The sequence below is a fragment of the Salvelinus sp. IW2-2015 genome, linkage group LG9 (genome assembly GCF_002910315.2).
Source record: "Salvelinus sp. IW2-2015 linkage group LG9, ASM291031v2, whole genome shotgun sequence".
Classification (NCBI taxonomy): domain Eukaryota; kingdom Metazoa; phylum Chordata; class Actinopteri; order Salmoniformes; family Salmonidae; genus Salvelinus; species Salvelinus sp. IW2-2015.
In genome coordinates this window covers 24,696,684-24,717,860 of record NC_036849.1, presented here as the reverse complement: position 1 = coordinate 24,717,860, position 21,177 = coordinate 24,696,684, and the positions used below count along the sequence as shown (strand labels likewise).

The window sequence follows — 21,177 nt, the reverse complement described above, 5'->3', positions numbered from 1 at the left end:
GACAGAGAGTGGGGTGAGAGGTTTGTGGGAGGGCAATCCTGGGCGCCTGCAGGGGGACTGCTGCTAGTCAACCAAAAACACAAGAAATATACCAGAACAAACAGGGACACAGGAAGGCTTGAATAATCACTCAAAACACTCCCTCTCCCTCTCATCCTTCCTTTTCTACCCAACTGAATGTCCATGTACTGTATCTGCTGCAAATGTGCCCAGTAGAATCCTTCCCTTGAGGGTAGTGTTTTTAGAGGGGTTAGGAGGGGAGGGGTAATGTCTATTTGTCACCTTTCCCTTGCCCTCATTAATATCCTTTACTCTGACCCCCTCCCCTCCTCTCCCGCTCTCCTCTCCTCCTATCCTCGCGTTTTAACAGTGATTCCATACGACACTACCCCTAGGCTGGATTCTCCCTGTGTTCCAGTGGAGAAAAACCCTGACCCTCTTATCTGTGACGCACATAAACTTATATAGGGTTCCAGGCTCAGAGGCTGGGGTACTGCGGTGTGCTTCCAGAGCCATCTTTGGAAGGACCATAGCGTTAAAATGAGCATAACGCACATAGCACTAGCTACATTTTTATCACTCTCCTGGCCAATATGGCAACAATACAGAATCAGCCTTTGTAGGCAAATGATAGACATATACAGTATAAGATCATCTGAGAAACTGATATATAGCTACTAAGATGTATAATAAACTGATAAATGGCTACTGAGATATACAGTGCATTCGGAAAGTATTCAGACCCCTTGACTTTTTCCATTTTGTTATGTTACAACCTTACTGTCACGCCCTGACCTTAGTATTCTTTGTTTTCTTTATTATTTTTGGTTAGGTCAGGGTGTGACAAGGGTGAGATATGTTTTTTGACCTGTCTAGGCTTTTTGTATGTTTATGGGGTTGTTCACTAGTCTAGGTGTTTTGTATGTGTATGGTTGCCTAGATTGGTTCTCAATTAGAGGCAGCTGTTTATCGTTGTCTCTGATTGGGAACCATATTTAGGTAGCCATATTCCTTGAGTATTTCGTGGGTGATTGTCTATGGTTAGTTGCCTGTGTCAGCACTATTATTATATAGCTTCACGTTCGTTTTGTTGTTTTTGTATAGTTCGTTCAGTGTTCTTTCTTCATTAAAGAAGATGTACTCAAATCACGCTGCGGTTTGGTCTCATCACTATAACGAATGTGACACTTACTCTAAAATTGATGAAGTAAAACATTTTCCTCGTCAACCCATAATGACAAAGCGAAAACAGATTGTTAGAAATGTTTGCAAAAAAAACAGAAATATCTTATTTACACAAGTATTCAGACCATTTGCTATGAGACTCGAAATTGAGCTCAGGTGCATCCTGTTTCCATTGATCATCGTTGAGATTTTTCTACAACTTGACTGGAGTCCACCTGTGGTAAATACAATTGATTGGACATGATTTGGAAAGGCACACACCTGTCTATATAAGGTCTCACAGTTGAAAGTGCATGTCAGAGCAAAAAACAAGCCATGAGGTTGAAGGAATTGTCCGTAGAGCTCCGAGACAGGATTGTGTCGATGCACAGATCTGGGGAAGGGTACCAAAAATGTCTGCAGCATTCGAATTCCCCAAGAACACAATGGCCTCCACCATTCTTAAGTGGAAGAAGTTTGGAACCCCCAAGACTCTTCCTAGAGCTGGCGGCCTGGCCAAACTGAGCAATCGGGAGTGTTGCTACTGAGATATATAATAAACTGATATATAGCTACCAAGATATATAATACACTGATATATAGCTACCAACATATATCATAAACTGATATATAGCTACTGAGATATATAATAAACTGATATATAGCTGCCAAGATATATCATAAACTGATATATAGCTACTGAGATATATAATAAACTGATAATATAGCTACAAGATATATCATAAACTGATATATAGCTACTGAAATATATAATACATGATATTATAGCTACTGAGATATATATAACTAAAACTGATATATAGCTGCCAAGATATATCATAAACTGATATATAGCTACTGAGATATATAATAAACTGATATATAGCTACTGAGATATATCATAAACTGATATAAAGCTACTGCGATATATCATAAACTGATATATAGCTACTGAAATATGTAATAAACTGATATTAAGCTACCAAGATATATAATAAATTATATTTAGCTACTGAGATATATAATAAATTATATTTAGCTACTGAGATATATAATACACTGATATATAGCTACTGAGATATATAATAAACGATATTTAGCTACTAAGATATATAATACACTGATATATAGCTACTGAGATGTATAATGAACTGACCACTGGTATGTAATAAACGTGAGAGCTAATGCTCATATGTGAGGGATATCAAGCCAGCTCTCTCCATGTCCCTGTCCTTGTCCCAGTGTGTCCCCACACTGGCCGTCACTCAGTGATATGAAACTGGCTCAGTGATATGTAACRGGCTCAGTGATATGTTACCGGCTCAGTGATATGTTACCGGCTCAGCTGTCATAGCCGTGGAGCCAAAGGGATGGGGCTCTGGCTGTCTGTGTACATCTGTGTCTACGTATAAAGGACCTGTCGGGTGTGTATGACAGTACTAATGTGACTGACCCATGATGTCTAATTAGTAGTAGTTTGGGAGAGGAGGAAGCCCCTTTAGAGATCTTCCCCCGTTTCCTCACAGACCACAGCACCATCATCTGACCCCTAGGTGGCCCCGGACCCCTGTTGCCAGAGCTGTGCTGGGTGGAGGTGGGCGAGAGAGAGTTGGAGGGCTCAGTAGCTGCTTCCCCCCATTACTTTCACCAGCCCCCTCCAGATCCTAAAATAAAACCAGGTATTCTCCCTCAGTATTCATGAGTATTCCTCAGTCTCCCTCACTTTCACTCAGAGAGATAGGAGTGGATGTAGATAGGGGAAAGACAGACAATGTGAGAAAAGCAATGACATGACTGGGAGTGTTCAGATGAAAGAAGGTTGAGAGTCTCCCTGACGTTTCCTGTGTCCATCTCTGCCTAGGAAACTCCTCTCTGTTTGCCTCACCTACGGAGCAGAGACGGACAGAGAGGAAGGGAGAAAGAGAGAAAGGAAGTCCTAATTGCCTAAGGCTCTTCTACCAGCTAAGTGCACTCCTCTCTACTTCACACTGAAGATGCCCCTCTACTCCCTTACTTTCTCTTCTGTTTTCCCATCCTTTCATCACCTCTCCTCTATGCATTCCTCTCAACTCTTTTCCCCTCTATTCTCGGCTCTCCAGCCCCAGACAGACCATGCTGCCAACATTAGCACCAGGCTTGCGTTAGTACTCTGCTGTGCTTCCTCTCTCTCCTATTTGCCAGCTCAGCGTCTCCGTGCTGATAATGCAGGACTACCGACGCCTTATCGCCTCCTGATGACATATTGGGCTCACAGCGCACGTCAACGCCGATCCATCCCACCGCGCTTCCTATCTACCCTGTCCGATCCCTGAAGGGAAATAAAAAACTGTCTCGCTGAGCGCCGTGTCAGAGACACAGCCGTGGATATATCTTTAACAGATCACCAGCGTTCATGGCTAAAGAGACCATATCATCCTCACTCATCACTGCTCACATTACCTGGCAGGACAGAGGAAGCTTGGAGGGAAATGCCTCTAGCCGTGGGATGGGACTGTGGTTGTAGGATATAGTTCAAAGGTTTAACCAATACTATAATAGACTATGGTAAACCACAGGATGCCAAGTAGGATTTGGATATTTCCAGTTGGCTGAAAGTCAACCTCTATGACAAGAAATAACCTGTGTCATCCTCTCACTTTCTCTGAATTAGGTGCATGATGCACAACCCTATTTACTTGTGTTCCACCTTACATGAAGATATCAGCTGTAAAGGATTTATAAAGGCTTTATAACATATGTATAAGTAGTTAATTAGCAACCTACCCGAGTACAGAGATCCTGGGGTTTTCCTCCCAGGCCGTGGGGCATCTCTCTGCAGCGCGTGGACAGGTTGAGGATGGCCGTGGCGGCCATGTGGGCAGCCTCCATGTCGTGGGTGTAGTCGAAGCTGCTCTTACTACAGGTGGAGCTGGCGCTACTGCCCCCCCCTCCGCCCCCTCCTCCACAGCTCAGGCTGCTACTGCTGCTGCTGGGGGCGTAGGTGCTGGTCGTGCTACTCGCCGAGCTGGAGTTCTTACAGTAGCGCTTGGCTGAAGGACATACACAGGGGTAGGGATAGTTATCCACAAGTATAAACACATCCACTGCATAGAAATGCTCTTATAGTAACTTGGCAAAGGGAGATGCATTCATTTCAACAATATAGAATTTGGGAAGATTAAATATTGCTGAGTTTGGAAACAAGGGACAAAACTACAATGAATCTGTGGAGAAAAGACCTTCGAAATACAGAAAATTCATATACCATACCCTTAGAAAAAAAGGTGCTATCTAGATCCTAAAAGGGTTCTTCGGCTGTCCCCATAGGAGAACCCTTTGAAGAACCCCTTTTGGTTCCAGGTAGAACCCTTTTGGCTTCCATGTATAAACTTTTCCACAGAGGGTTCTAAATGGAACACAAAATGGTTCTACCTGGATCCAAAAAGGATTCCCCTTTGGGGACAGCCGAATCCATTTGGAACCATTTTCTCATCCTTCTACCCACAAAATGTATCAAATTGAAAACCTGAAACAACAATAAAGCAGGACAACAGAGTAAAGGGAAGAGACAACACGTCAGTCTGTACCGTCATATCCTTTAGGGGAAGTGTCCCTGCCTTGGAGTTTGGGTGCGATGGCCCGTTTGCCGTAGACATTGTTGCTGTGGCTGCTGTCAGTGAAGCTGCTGTAGTCAAAGCTGGTCTTAGAGTACTTCTCCAGCTCCTTGGCCAGGTTGGAGCGCGGCGTGCTGGTGGACACGTTGTTCTTGTAGCCGTACTGAGGGATCTCCAGCTGTTTCACAAAGCACATAGGCCTGGAAAATAAACCACGAGGGGGTGTAGGTTGGACAGAGCAGAGGCACCAAACATCACGCAGGGGAGGTGGGAAGGGAGGAGAGGGGGGAGGGAAAGGTAGCAAAGGGAAAAGGCAAGGCAACAGTCAACTAACCTCAGGTGATCCTTGCATTGAGCTTTGAGTTCATCTAAGCTACATGTCTATGCTGTCTGTCATTGCAACAATACAATGTCTCCTTAAATTATCTTACCCAAACAGAACTCACAATTAAAGTCATGCATTTTCTCTGATATTATGTTGTGTCATTTTCAAATTTTCTAATCTAATTTGATAGAAATGTTATATCTACCGTTGCTTATTTAAGCAATACAGCACAAGAGGGTGTGGTATATGGCCAATATACCACGACTAATTGCTTATTTAAGCAATACAGCCCTTAGCCGTGGTATATTGGCAATATACCACAAACCCTGAGGTGCCTTATTGCTATTATAAACTGGTTAGCAATGTAATTAGAGCAGTAAAAAATAAATGTTTTGTCATACCCGCGGTATACGGTCTGATATACCATGGCTGTCAACCAATCAGCATTTAGTGCTCGAACCACCCGTTTTATAATATTTTAATCATTATCTTATCATGCTTATCAAATAAACTTTTGCTGAAATTATTCTGCTCTCTAAAACCCAATAAAGGCTTTCACTTCATAAACAAGAAAATTAATGTAGAGCTTCTCCAAACTATAACTGTCTGAGAGATCAAAAGATATAGAAATCAAACAGACATAGAGAACCTTTTAAATCTATAATACAGTAATTAAGAAAACCTTCCAACACTAACTAAGGTAGGTAAGGGTGTAAGGTAGATCTCTAGAATGGGGTCAATACAATTCAGCCAGTTCAGGAAGAGTACAATCATTTGAAATGGAATTGAACTGAACCCTGGTAGAGCATTTGAAGTCCAATTCATATGTTTAGGTCTTTCGACTGTGCCTACACTGTCTCTCCCAGTGAGGTGTTCCCCATGGATGCTGAGTGTAGTGTGGTGATCAGTCAGACCAGTACCTGAGCACGCGGTCAGAACCCTGGTTAGACTTGGAGGAGCCGTCACAACAGATGCTCTTGTCCTGGGCTTTCTGCAGCTTCTCTGCTGCAGCGATGGGACACCCTGACAAACTGGAGGGACAGGGGGGATGAATAAGACAACCAGGAATGGAAGGGAGACTGGTCATATCTTATTTAAAAAATGTAACCAGGAAAAGCCCATTGAGACACAGAAGTCCTGCTTATACCTGGTTCTACCATGTGTCATTTTCCTGATCTTGACCTCATTCTGATTTTGCCCACATTTTTTAATGATTCAAAGACTCTTTGTGAACTGATCTAGATCATCTTATAAATGTAAACGGGCAAGATTAGGATAAGATCAGGAAAGGTCAGGACGAAGGACGCATGTTAGCGGCAGGTATAAACGGGACTAGAGTCTCTTTTGCATATAATGGTCCCATTCAAGGTGGTAAATGACCTTTTAATGGCGTCAGACCGAGGCTCTGCATCTGTCCTCGTGCTCCTAGACCTTAGTGCTGCTTTTGATACCATCGATCACCACATTCTTTTGGAGAGATTGAAACCCAAATTGGTCTGCAAGGTCAAGTTCTGCCCTGGTTTAGATCGTATCTATTGGAAAGATATCAGTTTGTCTCTGTAGATGGTTTGTCCTCTGACAAATCAACTGTACATTTTGGTGTTCCTCAAGGCTCCATTTTAGGACCACTATTGTTTACACTATATATTTTACCTCTTGGTGATGTTATTCGGAAACATAATGTTAACTTTCATTGCTATGCGGACGACACACAGCTGTACATTTCGATGAAACATTGTGAAGCCCCAAAATTGCCCCCAATGGAAACTGTGTTTCAGACACAAGGAAGTGGATAGCGGCAAATGTTCTACTTTTGAACTCGGACAAAACAGAGATGCTAGTTCTAGGTCCCAAAAAACAAAGAGATCTTCTGTTGAGTCTGACAATTAATCTTGATGGTTGTACAGTCGTCTCAAATAAAACTGTGAAGGACCTTGGTGTTACTCTGGACCCTGATCTCTCTTTTTACAAACATATCAAGACTGTTTCAAGGACAGCTTTTTTCCATCTACGTAACATTGCAAAAATTATACATTTTCTGTCCAAAAATTATTCCGAAAAATTCAACTATGCTTTTGTCACTTCTAGGTTAGACTACTGCAATGCTCTACTTTCCGGCWACCCGGATAAAGCACTAAATAAACTTCAGTTAGTGCTAAACACGGCTGCTAGAATCTTGACTAGAACCCCCAAAAAATGTGATCATATTACTCCAGTGCTAGCCTCCCTACACTGGCTTCCTGTTAAGGTTAGGGCTGATTTCAACGTTTTACTGCTAACCTACAACGCATTACATGGGCTTGCTCCTAACTATCTTTCCAATTTGGTCCTGCCGTACATACCTACACGTACGCTACGGTCACAAGACGCAGGCCTCCTTACTGTGCTTAGAATTTCTAAGCAAACAGCTGGAGGCAGGGCTTTCTCCAATAGAGCTTCATTTTTATGGAATGGTTTGCCTCTCCATGTGAGAGACGCAGACTCGGTCTCGACTCGGTCTCTTTATTGAAGACTCATCTCTTCAGTAGCTCCTATGATTGAGTGTAGTCCGGCCCAGGAGTGTGAAGGTGAATGGAAAGGCACTGGAGCAACGAACCACCCTTGCTGTATCTGCCTGGCCAGTTCCCCTCTCTCCACTAGGATTCTCTGCCTCACTGGCTTACTGGTGCTCTTCCATGCCGTCCCTAGGAGGGGTGCGCCAATTGAGTGGGTTGAGTCACTGACGTGATCTTCCTGTCCGGGTTGACCCCTCCCCTTGAGTTGACCCCTCCCCTTGAGTTCGTGCCGTGGGTGAGATCTTTGTGGGCTATACTCGGCCTTGTCTCAGGATAGTAAGTTGGTGGTTGAAGATATCCCTCTAGTGGTGTGGGGGCTGTGCTTTGTGGGTGAGGTTATATCCTGCCTGTTTGGCCCTGTCCGCGGGTATCATCAGACGTGGCCACAGTGTCTCCCGACCCCTCCTGTCTCAGCCTCCAGTATTTATGCTGCAGTAGTTTGTGTCGGGGGGCTAGGGTCAGTCTGTTATATCTGGAGTTTTTCTCCTGTCTTATCCGGTGTCCTGTGTGAATTGAAGTATGCTCTCTCTAATTCTCTCTCTCTCTTTTTTTCTTTCTCTTTTTTTTTCTCTCTCGTGGAGGACCCAAGCCCTAGGACCATGCCTCAGGACTACCTGGCATGCTGACTCCTTGCTGTCCCCAGTCCACCTGGTCGTGCTGCTGCTCCAGTTTCAACTGTTCTGCCTGTGGCTATGGAACACTGACCTGTTCACCGGACGTGCTACCTTGTCCCAGACCTGCTGTTTTCAACTCTCTAGAGACAGCAGGAGCGGTAGAGATAATCTGAATGATTGACTATGAAAAGCCAACTGACATTTACTCCTGAGGTGCTAACCTGTTGCACCCTCGACAACAACTGTGATTATTATTATTTGATTCTGCTGGTCATCTATAAACATTTGAACATCTTGGCCATGTTCTGTTATAATCTCCACCCGGAACAGCCAAAAGAGGACTTGCCACCCATCATAGCCTGGTTCCTCTCTAGGTTTCTTCCAAGGTTCCGGCCTTTCTAGGGAGTTTTTCCTAGCCACCGTGTTTCTACACCTGCATTGCTTGCTGTTTGGGGTTTTAGGCTGGGTTTCTGTACAGCACTTTGTGACATCAGCTGATGTAAGAAGGGCTTTATAAATAAATATGATTGATTGATTCAATGCATCCCTGGCCACCTGTCTGTCGCTCAGGTTGTCTATCTGCCTGCCTGCCTGCCTGCCTTTCAATAAGTATTTGGTTAATTTACAATATCATTAATTTTCATTAAGCACTTTAAATAACAACACATTTGGTTATTATAACAGCTTGCTTATTTCTGGTTGAGTGGCTTCATGGAATTCTGAGATTAAACTACCTGCAGACACACACAATCCCCTCCCTGCAACTCCCCAATATATATATATTTAATGTACACACACACACACACACACACACACACACACACACACACACACACACACACACACACACACACACACACACACACACACACACACACACACACACACACCCACACACACACACACACACACACACACACACACACACACACACACACACACACACACACACACACACACACACACACACACACACACACACACACACACACACACACACACACCAATCAACCTCCCAATACACACACACTAACATCCCAAGGTTAAAAAGGCCCTTTGTTGTTATAAATGTCATCAAGTGTGAAGAGGGTTGAAGTCCTGTATCACGTCGTCCAGGGTTTGACCGGGGTAGGCCGTCATTGTAAATACAAATTCTTAATTGTTCTTAAATGACTTGCCTATTTAAAAAAATTAAAAATAATTAGAATAAGTTCTTTAGATCACGGCCCTCAGCCAGTGCAGGTGGAGTGAGAGCTGCATTCTTGAGGTGTGATTATAGGTTAGCAGGTGTCCATATACTGTAGGTGAGTGTGTGTGTATTTTGCAAGTTTGTGTGTGTGTTAGTGTGAATGACTACGCACATTCTCAGAAAGTCAGTGTGTGTATGACTGTGTGTGTATGTCTGTGTGTATGTACTCTGTGTCTATTTGTGTGTATGCCTGTCTTAGTGTCAGTGTGCGAGTGACACTGTGCTCAGCAGGAGAGAGCTCCAGTCTACTCAGGTCGGTAGCCTTACTTCCCTCCTGCCAAAGGTGGTAGAGAGGTGCTAATGGCTGCTTGGACACCCTAATATCTGCTGTGGGTGAGTTTCCAACTACTTTTGTAAACACCTTTTCCATCGCAGTCAATATAAAGTGACATTTGTGCAACAATATACAGACATAAAGTAATTGGCAAATTGATGATACAATTGGAACATAAATAAATGAATATATAAACAAATGAGAAAATAAATACAAAATAATCAGTAATATCCAGTAAAATACAAAAGAAAGACAATATATAAATAAAGAGGCAAGAAACCAGGATAAAGTAACCACCTGTCATTGGATGTGAAATAGAAAAAACTCGAACTGAACAAAAGGAAGATGTAACACAGACGATCCTGCCATTTTCCAATATGGTAGGCCGACTCACCTTCTGTGGGAGTTCCTGTTGCTATTGACATGGCCGCGTCCCGTGCAGCCCAGTGTAGGACACTTAAGAACATTTTCATACATAGCAAGGACTTCAGACAGACAGACAGACAGACAGACAGACAGACAGACAGACAGACAGACAGACAGACAGACAGACAGACAGACAGACAGACAGACAGACAGACAGAACAGACAGACAGACAGACAGACAGACAGACAGACAGACAGACAGACAAGACAGACAGACAGACAGACAGACAGACAGACAGACAGGGAAGGTTAGAAGGCCAACAACCAGACAGTACCATTAGTGTGTGAAAGAGCGTGTCAGCATCTTGGTATTATCATCATCATTAGGATCTGTTCCAGCAATCTGAGGTTACCTCCTTCCTTCTCCCTATAGGGCACTATAGTCTGAAAGGGCATACATGCCTTTATATTTCCACCATACTGCTTTCACTGATCTAGTATTTTCAGATCACTGTGGAATGAAGAAGGGGAGTATAGTGGAGAAGAGGAAGTAATCTAAGAGTGCTAGCCTAGGACACAGCCAGACACAGAAGACAGAGGAAGCTTAAGGCATGCAGAGAACAGAGCGAGTAGCCAACAGCCAATGGATAACGACCATGCAGAAGACATGCCAGAATTCCACAGATCGTGCCAAACACATGCAGTATAGGGTTCTCTCTCTCTATACATAGATTATGCTCTTTGATGTCCTCCACCCATTATTAAATATTCCTGCCTTCAATAGCATTGACCATTAAAACAGTCCACAACTGTCTCCAGTTCCCTACGGCAGCCAATTAGAATAATGATCTATCTATGGACGTCTCGAAGAGGACCCGGTTGAGAACCCCCAGAGGGGAGAGAGGTGAGGGAGGGGTCAGACAGACGCCCTGCAGTATGGGTTAAATCAAATCAAATTGTGTTAGTCACATGCGCCGAATACAACAGTGAAATGCTTACTTGTGAGCCCCTAACCAACAATGCAGTTTAAAAAAATACCGATAAGAATAAGAGATAAAAGTAACAAGTAATTAAAGAGCAGCAGTAAAATAACAATAGCAAGACTATATACAGGGGGGTACCGGTACAGAGTCAATGTGCGTGGTTACCAGTTAGTTGAGGTAATATGTACATGTAGGTAGAGTTATTAAAGTGACTTTGCATAGATGATAACAACAGAGAGTAGCAGTGGTGTGAAAGAGGGGGGGGGGGTTACAATGCAAATAGTCTGGGTAGCCATTTGATTAGATGTTCAGGAGTCTTATGGCTTGGGGGTAGAAGCTGTTTAGAAGTCTCTTGGACCTAGATTTGGCACTCTGGTTCCGCTTGCTGTGTGGTAGCAGAAAGAACAGTCTATGACTAGGGTGGCTGGAGTCTTTGACAATTTGGCAGGAAGCTTGGCCCCAGTGAAGTACTGGGCCGTTTGCACTACCCTCTGTAGTGCCTTGCGGTCGGAGGCCAAGCAGTTGCCATACCAGGCAGTGATGCAACCAGTCAGGATGCTCTCGATGGTGCAGCTGTTGAACCTTTTGAGGATTTGAGGACCCATGCCAAATGTTTTCAGTCTCCTGAGGGGGAAAAGGTTTTGTCGTGCCCTCTTCATGACTGTCTTGGTGTGCTTGGACCATGTCAATTTGTTGGTGATGTGGACACCAAGGAAGTTGAGGCTCTCAACCTGCTCCACTGCAGCCCCGTCGATGAGAGTTGGGGCGTGCTCGGTCCTCTTTTACCTGTAGTCCACAAGCATCTCCTTTGTCTTGAAGGTCCAATGCAGCCGTTTTCATCTCATTTCAAATGAAATGGTCAAAAAGAAACAAAAATAACTACGTAGCAAATAGCATTTTCTCAAGCAAGAATTTTGCTCGGACTGTCTGGGAGTGGTCTGAGTGGGGAGGGGAAAACTAAAAACTAGTTGTTACTGGCAGAGAGGTTTGGAACGCTCTATCTTATTGGTCTATTAGAAATTATTCCAACCTCAAACTGTGGAAATATATATATATATACAGTATATATAAAACACAGGTAAAATCACCTTTTTGACTGCACTGGGCCTTTAAAATTGGTCTCTGTGTCAGCTTCCTCATCTGTGTCAGCTTCATCATTATCACCCCTTCCACTCTGACCCTCGTCATCGTCACTCTCTGACATACTAATTAGTGCACAGAAGAAGTAATTGGGACATGCCCTCCACCTCAACACACCAAGTGCCAACACATTATATTAGATCATATCACTACTCTGCCTGGCCATGACAAAGAGACTGTTATAATGACTAGAAACCTTTGGATTTGAATGTGAACAATTTCAGGGGGAAAAGCAGTGATTCTTGAGTGTATGCTACATTTTGTACTCTACTTCGTAGGTACAGTACACAATTTTCAGGAACAAAAAAAAAGAGCTGTTATGAGGAGATTAAATATTTGAAATTTGACAAAGAGCCGGTTCAATGAGCAAACACGGAAAAGGAATCATTAATTTGTAACCTCACTTCATTTTAATATCCTAGATTTCCCTGGGAAGCGTCTTGTACACTGTGTGAATGCTAAAAAAATGAAGTGAAGACATTGCATTAATAATGTATTGTCCACTCAGTACATTAAATGTGTTAATGGCTCTGACTCATCCCTGCAGGCACTGTGTGACAGAAACGCATCCCTCCCTCTGCCCCTTCACAGTCAGCAGGTGTGTGTGTTGTGTGTGTTGTGTGTTGTGTGTGTGTGTGTGTGTTTGTGTGTGTGTGTGTGTGTGTGTGTGTGGGTGTGTGTGTGTGTGTGTGTGTGTGTGTGTGTGTGTGTGTGTGTTGAGAGGGTATTGACCACAGACAGGGAGAAACCGGGTGTCTGTCTGCACCATGGCAGATAATGCTTTTAAAGAAGAGTCCTATTGATACCTCACACAACCTGTACCAGGTCACCTTTTAACAACATGTTCAACTCAATGAAATTGTATTTGTCACGTACATAGTTTACAGCGGGTATAAAAGGTGAAGTGAAATGACTGCATGCTAGCTACATTTGAGTACAATAATCAATATCAATAACAACAAAAGTAAATGAACAAGTAATTGAAGGAGGTAGTATGCACAATAACAAACTGATACTGTATGTACCCAATTGCAATTACAGTATAGATTATGAATGCGCTATGTCAGGTACGACAGTAAGTAAGCATTTCAATGTTAGTCCACACCTGTTGTATACGAAGCATGTGACAAGTACAATTTTATTTTATTTACAAATATACAGTGGAATAATGTCTTGGTCGTACATTTGAATAAATAGTATACAGTGCCTTACTATTCAGACCCCTTGACTTTTTCGACATTTTGTTATGTTACAGCCTTTTTTTTTTATTGATTAAATAAAACAATTTCCTCAGCAATCTACACACAATACCCCATAATGATAAAGCAAAAACTTTGATTTGCAAGTGTGTGTGTGTATGTGTATGTTAGTGTGCATGACTACGCACATTCTCAGAAAGTCAGTGTGTGTATGACTGTGTGTGTATATCTGTGTTTATGTACTGTGTGTCTATTTGTGTGTATGCCTGTCTTAGTGTCAGTGTGCAAGATTTTAGGACATTTTTGCTAATGTATTAAAAACAAAAAACAGAAAAACCTTATTTACCCTTTGCTATGAGACTCGAAATTGAGCTCAGCCGCATCCTGTTTCCATTGATATCCCTTGAGATGATTCTACAAATTGATTTGAATCCACCTGTGGTAAATTCAATTGATTGGACATGATTTGGAAAGGAACACACCTGTTTATATAAGGTCCCACAGTTGACAGTGCACGTCAGAGCAAAAACCAAGCCATGAGGTCGAAGGAATTGTCCGTAGAGCTCAGAGACAGTGTTGTGTCGAGGCACAGATCTGAGGAAGGTTTTGCAGCATAGAAGGTCCCCAACAACACAGTGGCCTCCATCGTTCTTAAATGGAAGAAGTTTGGAACCACCAAGACTCTTTCTAGAGCTGGCGGCCCGGCCAAACTGAGCAATCGGGGGAGAAGGGCCTTGGTCAGATAGGTGGACCAAGAACCCAATGGTCACTGACAAAGCTCTAGAGTACCTCTGTGGAGATGCGAGAACCTTCCAGAAGGACAACCATCTCTGCAGCACTCCAATTAGCTGCCAGTTGAGGACTTGTGAGGCGTCTGTTTCTCAAACTACACACTCTAATGTACTTGTCCTCTTGCTCAGTTGTGTACCAGGGCCTCCCACTCTTTTTTCTATTCTTGTTAGAGCCAGTTTGCGCTGTTCTGTGAAGGGAGTAGTACACAGCGTTGTACGAGATCTTCAGTTTTTTGTCAATTTCTCGCATGGAATAGCCTTAATTTCTCAGAACAAGAATATAGTGACGAGCATCAGAAGAAAGTTATTTGTTTCTGGCCATTTTGAGACTGTAATCGAACCCACAGATGCTGATGCTCCAGATACTCGACTAGTCTAAAGAAGGCCAGTTTTATTGCTTCTTTAATCAGAACAACAGTTTTCAGCTGTGCTAACGTAATTGCCAAAGGGTTTTCTAATGATAAATTAACCTTTTATAATGATAACTTGGATTAGCTAACACAACGTGCCATTGGAACACAGGAGTGATGGTTGCTGATAATGGGCCTCTGTACGCCTATGTAGATATTCCCTAAAAGAATCAGCCGTTTCCAGCTACAATAGTCATTTACAACATTAACAATGTCTACACTGTATTTCTGATCAATTTGATGTTATTTTAATGGACAAAAAAATGCGCTATTCTTTCAAAAACAAGCACATTTCTAAGTGACCCCAAACTTTTGAACGGTAGTGTAGTACTCAAAGAAAAAAAAAGCCACATCTGTTGACTGGGTACTCTATAAGGCCATGTCTTATGTTAACTCATTTCTAAAAAAAATATTGTATTTTTATTAGCAGTCTGGGTCATGGCAGATCATAACTTTACCTTCTGACTCCGGGTTAATGACGTGTTAAAGAGGTTTTATTGAGAAGGTTGGTGAACGGGACCAAACAGCCGGGGTGAAAACTTCAGACGGAGAGTGGCTAATGTTTATCGCCGCTGCAGTTGATCATCCGCACAAAGCTGTAATTATTCTATTTTATTCAACTGAATTTAATTGAGCAAAGAATACAAATAAATTATTGGGGCTTATTGTGCGGTTGAGATTGATATGCATACTCAGTCTCAAGACACACTGGTTGAATCAACGATGTTTCCACTTCATTTCAATGAAATTATGTTGAACCAACGTGGAATAGACGTTGAATTGACGTATGTGCACAGTGGGATCTTACTTTGTGCAGGTAAACATGATATGAATTCAGGGAGAAAATGCCAGAAAAATAGCTTAAGTAAAAATAACGATCTGATTGCAGCAGTGGGTGGGAATTTCAAGTGCTGCCACCCATCATTAGACAGTAGACGGGGCAGGTAATTAGTAAATTACTAACACAAGCAAACCCATGACCTCATGCACCCAAAAGTCACATCAAGAGAGCATTTGTAGCCCACACGACCCTCCCAGTGCACTCCCAACCTGACTAGCAAACACAGAGCAGCCATAACAAACACACAGCATTCAGACAAAACAAAGAAACATGCAGACCTTGCTTAAGTACAATACATTAAACAAACCTGACAGCAAACTGAGAGCCACAGGCTTTGCAAACAGTAGGTTTGGGGTAAATTCAATTTCAACTCACAAAATTAAGGAATTGAATTGTACTTTTGGTTTGTCACCTAAATAAACTGAATTGAAGTGGAATTTATCCATTCGCTGGTTACTAAGATGAGTGGTACAGTGAATTGTGTATGTGCAGAACTTACTTTCAGGTGGTACCCTGTCTTTGTGTGGACAGCCAGACAGGCTCCGATGGTGAGGGTACAACCCCGTCACATGACCCGTGCCATCACAGCCTGGCGTCGGGCACCGGCTCTCCTTCTTGTCACTGCGCGATAAATCTGAACACAGAAACATGGGGCAGAGGGAGAGAGAGTGGGAGAGAGAGTGGGAGAGAAAGAGAAGAAGAAAGAGAAATTAGCTTGCTTCATTGAAAGCAGCACATATGAACACTTTCAAAAGATGAATGTCATTGTGAACAGTGTGTGAATGAGAAAATGCTTGTAACCACAGCAATCAAAGTCAGTTGAATAATTGTTGTGGCTAAAAGCGTTATCACACACCTGAGACACATGGGACATTGTAGGAACACAAATAACATAAGGTGCGCTATATCATCGCCATCATTACATTTTTCACACCATTTGCCAGGGTATTTTTAAGTCTTGTTAAATAAAGCCACAGCTGTAGGAGAGAAGAGCAGGTGGTGTCATTCTCCAGACAAAGTAAGTCTGACTTTTTCCACCAATTATTTTCCACTAGTCATTATTGGCAATAATAAGACACGAACACACACACACACACACACACCACACACACACACACACACACCACACCACACACACAACACACACACCACCACACACACACAACACACACACACACACACACACACACACACACACACACACACACACACACACACACACACACACACACACACACACACCACACACCACCGGAGGGGATTGTCTTTCCCTTGCCCAACCTCACCCTCTCCATTTCTCCAAACCCGATCAGATAGTGTTACCGTCCAAAAGCAGCGATACCAGCCCATGCCGGCCGGCATCAGGTGCAACAGCCTCCATTCAAATGTCTTCAACACGGGAACAAGGTCATAGATTGTTCTTTGATGCTGGGATATTCAGTAGCTATTATCTGCAGCTTGTTTTCCATTAAATTATTATTAGAATTTAAGGATGTCTTATTAATTTTGGCTAACATATTGCTTGTGCGACACAGATAACACACACAAATAAGAGCATTCTTCTAAGCCCATTTGTGGCAGCAAACATTTGGTAAGAGGTAAGGGAGAGAGGGTAAAGGAAAAGGATCAGAGCAACAGAGAGAGGGGATGCATTTCCTTTAACATGTTCCACATAGTAGTAGTAAATGACTGAGAGAGACAGGGAGAGAGAGGATGAGAGAGAGAGACAGAGAGAAAGAAGACAGATAGAGAGAGGTGCTTATAAAAGGCAGGACCACAGAGAGAGTCTGCTAATTAAAGTTTGATAGGCTGCTGTAACCTGGAACCTTCACCTCCACCACTTACAGAAGAACCAAAATAAAATAAAGAGAGGTAGTGAAAGAGAAAGGATTGGGTAGAGAGAGAGAGTGAGAGAGGGAAAGAGAGGGAGAAAGAGACAGAGAGGAGGGGAAGAGGAGGACAGAGACACAGATGGAGAAAGACAGAAAGAGAGAGAGAGGGAAAGAAAGGGAAATAGAGAGTACATATACACCTACTCATACATAACAAGTCCCTGTTAATCCATAGATCAGAACACACCCCTCATTACCTTCCTGTACATTTAGGCTTTCCTCTTCCTCTGACGGTATCATATTAGGACACATGGGGCTGGTACACTGTGTCGTGTCTGATTGTTCACGTTTACCATACTGAGTTTCAGAGAAAGAACTGTAAAATCACAGTACATAATGGCATGGAAAATGTTTTTCTCTGTATCACTGATGCAGTCTGACTATGAAACTAAAATGTATGCTTGCTTGAAAAAAAATTACAGTTTCCAATAAGAGGAACACAGACGCTCTCGCGCACACAAACACACACCACGGGTCTCTGGCTGTCTGCCTCATGGTGGACAGTGGAGAGTGGAGGACGGGAGGGAGGGAGGCAGCCAAGTGGAATGCATATTAGAAAGCAGAGGGTATCGATTGTAGCTGGAGACAGGCCGTGCTTTGCATAGAAAATGGCCCCAATTACCATACCATCTCTGGATAATGAATGTGCAGTCAGTGGGCCTGTTGTTCGTTATCATTCATTCGGATACTCTTCAATTTCCATTTTCCCGCCTGGTGTTTTTCCCTGGCCGGCCAGTCGGGCTCTCCCCTCATAGCCACCACCTCCGCTTCACTTTTAAATCACAGACAGTTCCCTGGTCAATGAGGTGTCTGCCGCTATCTCTCTAGGGAGAAGATATCATCGTGATGCAAGCCTTCACATACTCCTGTTATTCCAAAATTAGTCAGATACAGAGGCTGTGTCGTACATGTGAAATGACCATTTGTGTGGCATTTGTGTTTTAATTTGAGCCTGCTGTGAAGGAGAATCTTAATTGTTTGTCTCTAACTTCTTTCGTTATCTCAGCCTGGAGGCAGCATTGCATTAGCTGAAACCAAGACTGTTCTCAGGGCAGGCCTGGTTGTAACTAGATATGTTCGAGTCCTGTCAGGGACAATTTTAGCATTTTAGCCAACCCTAATCCCTTTCCTAACATTAACCTAATTCTCCTAACCTGCCAGGTTAATTATCCTAACCTGCTGCGTAAATTCTCCTAAGCTGCTACGAAAAGTAACTTCTGCTAGTCAAAACCAACAGACCTGCTCTGAGAACAGTCTTGGTTTCCACTAATGTGATACAGCATACTGGAGGGTGAGGTTACGGTCCTTGATATGAGTGTTCCATCTCTGTAGGATAGGAGACAGAATACAGTAAGAAGAATCACTCTTCAAATGATCTTGGAGAAGCAACCATTGTAAATGTCACTTTGTAATCTTCAAGTCAGAACTAAGTGTGCATAATATACCTACTTATGTGTCTGGGCAGATAAGCCACCCTAGAAGAGCATGTCTGAATAAACAGTATGGAAGTGCACCTGCACCACTAAACACCCAGTAAAAACCCAACTACAACACAAAGAGTCACCCATTCTGGGTGAAAAAGCCACATTCTCTTAATTATTTGGCTCTGGGACGCAGGACACAGTACAACTTTACCCGAAAACCTAATTTCCACAGATTCTATTGTATGCAGTACCGAGTTTCCTTTCAGAGGCAGCTTTAGCAGGATTCTATTTAGTAGATTCCAGAGTCCCTTTCTGGTTTTAAAAATAGTCAGCTTTAGCCAGGCAGACAGGGAGGGATGCGATTTGCAGTCCTAACGGGCCGTGCAGATTGCCATTACTTATGCTTGACAAGCCTACCCTCTGATGTTGCCATGCTGGCCTATTTTAACAACATAAGCTTCTGCGGACGCTGCAGAGATGCTAGTCTCCAAATTGGCTGCAAAAGCTTGTCCTGGGGTCATAGTGAGGTTTCCCAGTGATCACGTCAGCCTGCCATCCCTATGTCTGTAACGATATGCGCTGAGAGTTGGGAAGCAAGTTCAGCAAGTGAGTGTTTTAATAAAATAAACACAACACAAAACAAAAAACACTAAAAGCACACAGACATGAAACTGAAACAGAAACAATGACACCTGGGGAAGGAACCGAAGGGAGTGACATATAAAGGGAAGGTAATCAGGGAAGTGATGGAGTCCAGGTGAGTCTGACGACACGCAGGTGCGCGCAACGATGGTGACAGGTGTGCGCCATAACTAGCAGCCTGGTGACCTAGAGGCCGGAGAGGGAGCACACGTGACAATGTCTCACAGACAGAGAAGGAATATGGGGAGGCAGAGCCAGGGACTGACTGGGGTTTACCTGACAAACATACATGAACTGTTCATTCACCTCAGCAAGGTAAAAGAGGTAGGTGAATGTCTGATGTTGTGGCAGCATACACAACACACTGTGCATCCTCTTTATAAGTCAAACAGATTCTATCCAGGTTTACTTACCTTTATGGTAGTAGGGCTTCTTCATCCCATCATGGAGTCGGGCCTTGCGCTCCTCTCCGTAGCCGTGCCGTGATTGGTGCTCCCCATGATGGCCTCCATGGTGATGATGATACCTCACCCTGTCCCTCCGCGCTGCCTCGGCAGCCATCTTGTCCCTCATGGCCTTGGCCCTCTCAGACTCTAGCGCGATGGCCTTCTCCAGCAGAGACAGGTTCCCCTTGGTCATGTCGAACACCTCCTCCGAGTGGTCTGACGTCACCGACCGCGTGTCCTCGTCCCGGTCGTGGATGTGGTTGTGGTAGCGGTCATCCTGAGCGCAGCTGGAGAAGGCCTTGGAGCGCGGGCTCAGCTGCTCCTCCAGCTTCATCAGGTTGACCATGTCAGAGTAGTTCCTCTCCAGGGTGCGCCTATCCTCCTGGCTCTGCTGGAGGTCCCCGTACCAAGGCTCGTGGGGGAGGGAGTGGGGGTGGGGGTTGAGATGGGGGTGCTGCCCCTGGGTGTCCCCACCGCCAGGGTAGCTCTGATGAGGGAGGCCTGTGCCCAAGCGGTCGACCGGCTGCGTCTCACTCAGTTTGCGGGCCAGGTCGAAGCACTGGTTTCTCAGACACTCCAGGCTGCTTAGACACACCTCCTCATCACTCTCCTCTAGTCCGTTAGAGGGTTTACCCTGACCGTTACCACCTCCACCTCCTCCATTACGACTCCCTTCCCCGTTCTCCTCCGTCCCTTCCTCATAGTCTCCTCCATCCAGGTTGTCAGAAAGCACAGCCCCATGACCCTGGGCCAGCAGCTTCAGAGAGTCCACTGTCTCCCTCACTACATCACTGTCCACATCCAGAGTCAACTCACCCTTCCTATGACCTTCCTCCCCACCCTCCTCCTCTTCTTCCTCTTCTTCCTCATCCTCCTCTTCTTCTTCTTCCTCCTCCTCTTCCTCCTCCTCCTCTTCCTCGGCGCTGTTGGAGGAGTTGCTGTTAATTTCAGACTCGGTCATGGCGCGGTAGGCGGCATCCTCTGCTATCTTCCCTAGGTTGAGCAGAGACTTGGCCACCAGCTCATCATAGTTCTCATATTCATCGTTGTTGTTGTCGTCCTTCTCCCCCGTCGGACCGGATTTGGGATGGCCGCCACCGCCGACACAATGATCATCCTCTGTACGCGGAAAAAAGAAGCACAAATGGACTGTAATCACATTTCACTCATTCTATTTAACGGGTAAATCAGATTTCTGGGCTTGGTCCATTTGAATTTGATAAGGAACTCTTTGCGTTCCTCAATAATGTACTTTCAGGGTCTTAACAG

The 21,177-nt window shown here is 44.0% G+C and overlaps 1 protein-coding gene across 8 annotated transcripts in view; it reads right to left on the bottom strand.

Annotated features, from left to right (window-relative positions):
- Positions 1–21,177, bottom strand: part of LOC111968857 (myelin transcription factor 1-like protein) — a 204,474-nt gene that overhangs the window by 21,399 nt on the left and 161,898 nt on the right. For all 8 annotated transcript variants that reach the window (XM_070445226.1, XM_023994773.2, XM_023994769.2 and 5 more), the window contains 6 exons: positions 19,876–21,027; positions 16,004–16,138; positions 10,169–10,259; positions 6,003–6,113; positions 4,731–4,957; positions 3,928–4,193 (listed from right to left, as the gene is read on the bottom strand). In XM_070445226.1, coding sequence (XP_070301327.1) covers positions 3,928–4,193; positions 4,731–4,957; positions 6,003–6,113; positions 10,169–10,259; positions 16,004–16,138; positions 19,876–21,027 — 1,982 coding nt within the window. The remainder of the gene's footprint in view (positions 1–3,927; positions 4,194–4,730; positions 4,958–6,002; positions 6,114–10,168; positions 10,260–16,003; positions 16,139–19,875; positions 21,028–21,177) is intronic.